Source organism: Theobroma cacao, chromosome 7, assembly GCF_000208745.1.
Source record: "Theobroma cacao cultivar B97-61/B2 chromosome 7, Criollo_cocoa_genome_V2, whole genome shotgun sequence".
NCBI classification, from domain to species: domain Eukaryota; kingdom Viridiplantae; phylum Streptophyta; class Magnoliopsida; order Malvales; family Malvaceae; genus Theobroma; species Theobroma cacao.
Genome location: NC_030856.1, coordinates 7205945 through 7208826, shown reverse-complemented (window position 1 = coordinate 7208826; position 2882 = coordinate 7205945). Strand labels below are relative to the sequence as shown.

The 2882-nt window shown below is 41.6% G+C and overlaps 1 protein-coding gene across 1 annotated transcript; it reads right to left on the bottom strand.

Annotated features, from left to right (window-relative positions):
* Positions 760-2607, bottom strand: LOC108662752. The gene has a single exon (XM_018124291.1). The coding sequence runs from the start codon at positions 2605-2607 to the stop codon at positions 760-762; it is 1848 nt and encodes a 615-aa protein (XP_017979780.1).

The following is a 2882-nucleotide window of genomic DNA, read 5'->3' as shown; positions in this document are numbered from 1 at the left end:
CCCATTCAGGGTACTTAGCCACCTCTAAAAATCCAGCATCGAATTGCCTTTTTACTTCCTCTTTAATCTTCAGCAACATCTCTGGCTTCATCCTTCTCAACTTCTGTTTAATAGGCTTGCAATCTGGTTCCAAAGGTAACTTGTGAACAACCATGTCAGTATTAAGACCTGGCATGTCCTGATATGACCAAGCAAACACGTCCACATATTCACGGAGCAATTCTTCTAGCTTCTGCCGTTCATCAGATGACAGCGAGGTGCCAATCTTAACCTCTTTCTTCTCTTCCCCATTTTCGAGGTTAATCATTTCTGTGAGTTCCTGATGAGGTAAAATCTCCTTTTCCTCCTGTTCCAACATTCTCGACAAATCAGGGGGTAAGCCATAGTCATCCACCTCCTCTTCATTTTTCAATTCATCAACGTTCGGAATCATCTCAAAATCGATATTCAAATCGTTGTCTAGATTGTCTTCGTGTTCATTATTTAAAGACCTGCAAACAGGTAAAGTTGGACGCGTGTATGGGCGAGTATTTATTGGCTAAAAGAATAGATGAAAGGAAACATGCAAAAAGGTTGATGAATTATGAAACACATTATGCATTGTCATTTATTTAAATGATGAAGGTAACAGAAAGCCCTACTTAAACAAGAAATTACTCTTAACACCCTTGGGCATAGGCATTTAGATAAAATTGTTCATTACATTTCGGAAGACTTAAAGATGATGGGCAATTTCGTGGTCCAATTGCTTAGCTCCTCTTATGGCAGTACTGGATACACCACAAGGATCTTCTCGTTAGGTTCTTCATCTCTGATCATATGGATTGATAGCTCATCAAATATTCGTAGAACCTGATTGACCTTTGTTGGTGCTTCGAGATGAATGAAACCTACAGAGTGAAAAGTCTCATATAAGTGTGGGATTGTCCGTTCCCCAGATTTTTCTTCCTTTCCCTCAAGTTGAGCCATCCTTTTAATCTTCTTTCGAGCTGCCAGTTTCCTTTTCTCTTCTTTGGTAGGCTTGTACCCCAAACCAAACCTTTCTTCATTCTTTATTGGAGTCAGAGGACGGTTAATTCCTTGTAAATTCTTTCCTAACCCCAAACCGGCACGGCATCCTTTACCCACTGTTTGCTTAACCCCCATTTTAGTTGCTACTGACAAACGAAGAGTCGGTATGACTTTTTTTTCCCTCACATAAGTAGCATTAACAAATTCAAAAGATCTGAAAGAGTATTCTGGGACTTCTTCTGTCGCCTCTACATAGGGAGCAGATGATGGTTGAATAGTCAGTATGTCTTCCTCCGCACATACACTTATCAGTTGGCCCTCAACTATGAATTTAACTTTTTGATGAAGGGAAGATGGTATGGCTCCCGCCATATTGATCCATGGACGCCTTAACAAGCAATTGTATGACGGGGCAATGTCCATGACTTGAAATTGGACCTCAAAAATGCAAGGGCTAATTTTTATCGGTAGTTCAATGTCCCCTACCACCCCCCTTGTGGTCCTATCGAAGGCCCTTACAACCATGTGACTGGTTCTCATATACGACACATCTACTGGCAACTTGGTTAAAGTAGAGCGAGGCATGACATTTAACGCTGACCCATTGTCGACCAAGACCCTAGGTACGACATGGTCTTTGCATTTGATAGTAATGTGCAGAGCTTTGTTACTTCCTCGACCACCCGATGGTATTTCTTCATCATTAAAGGCAATGAAGTTCCTCACTGTAATGTTCCCCGCGATGTGGTCTAACTTTTCCACTGATATATCTTGTGCCACATAAGCTTGGTTCAAGACTTTGAGCAGTGCGTTCCTGTGTGCTTCTAAATTCAACAGTAAGGACAGCAGCGAGATGCGAGCGGGCATCTTGGTTAATTGTTCTACCACGCTGTATTCACTGTGTTTGATAAACTTGAGAAATTCACCCGCTTCTTTCTCGGTAACAGGATTTTTGACCTCATTGTTTGGAACAACTACAGATTCGACAACTTGGTCCTTGGAAAAGGTATCCGCTTTCTTCAGGCCTCCCTTTCCTTGTGCAGGTTTCCCTTTTTCAACTCTTTCTGCTATCTCAGGGGAATAACATCGCCCACTTCGCGTTATACCCCCTACTCCAGTTAGATCTTTAAAAAATGCTTGGGGGGCGGATGAAGCTGTGCCCAAAATATTACACTCATAATTCCATGGGACATCCTTATCGCTCTTGTAAGGGAACGGGTTGGGGACTTCGATGGTAATACCATTTCTGATCATAGTAGGGGATGTATCATTCATCGGGCTTCTGTTTTCTTCATAGAAGATGGTGAGAGGTTTAGGTTTGTTCGCCCCGAATGAACTCGATGCCACTTCAGCTGGGGTGTCTTCATTTATGGTTCCGACCAACTTCTCTTCGGCTTCTTCATAAAACTCAATTACTGATGAATCTATCAATTCTTGCAACTTACCATGAAAGCTATCACAATTTTGAATGGAATGCCCAATTGCCCCCATATGAAATTTGCAAGAATAAGCGAGATCATACCCCAATTTCTTTGTGTCGATAGGTTCTGGAGTGATGGCATTTATCTTGGACAACGCCTCAAACACTTTATCCATTGGCGTTTGAATTCATAAATACTCTTTTTCACCCTTCGAATCATCCATTCATGTATGACATTCACAGTCGGTCTTCCATGATTAGGTAAAGGATTCCCATCAACACTTGAACTGTCTTTTTTGGCAAAATTTAAAAGTCCTGCCTTAATGAGCACTTGAACTTTATGTTTTAAAGTAGTACAATTTTCGGTGGAGTGCCCTTGAATTCCAAAATGGTAATCACAATGCGCATTCGGGTCATACCATTTTGGGAAAGGTGGTCGGAGTGGTTCTAA

What these genes read in the sequence shown, in the direction of transcription:
- LOC108662752 (XM_018124291.1), bottom strand. Translation starts at nt 2,607, where the DNA reads ATGGATAAAGTGTTTGAGGCGTTGTCCAAGATAAATGCCATCACTCCA.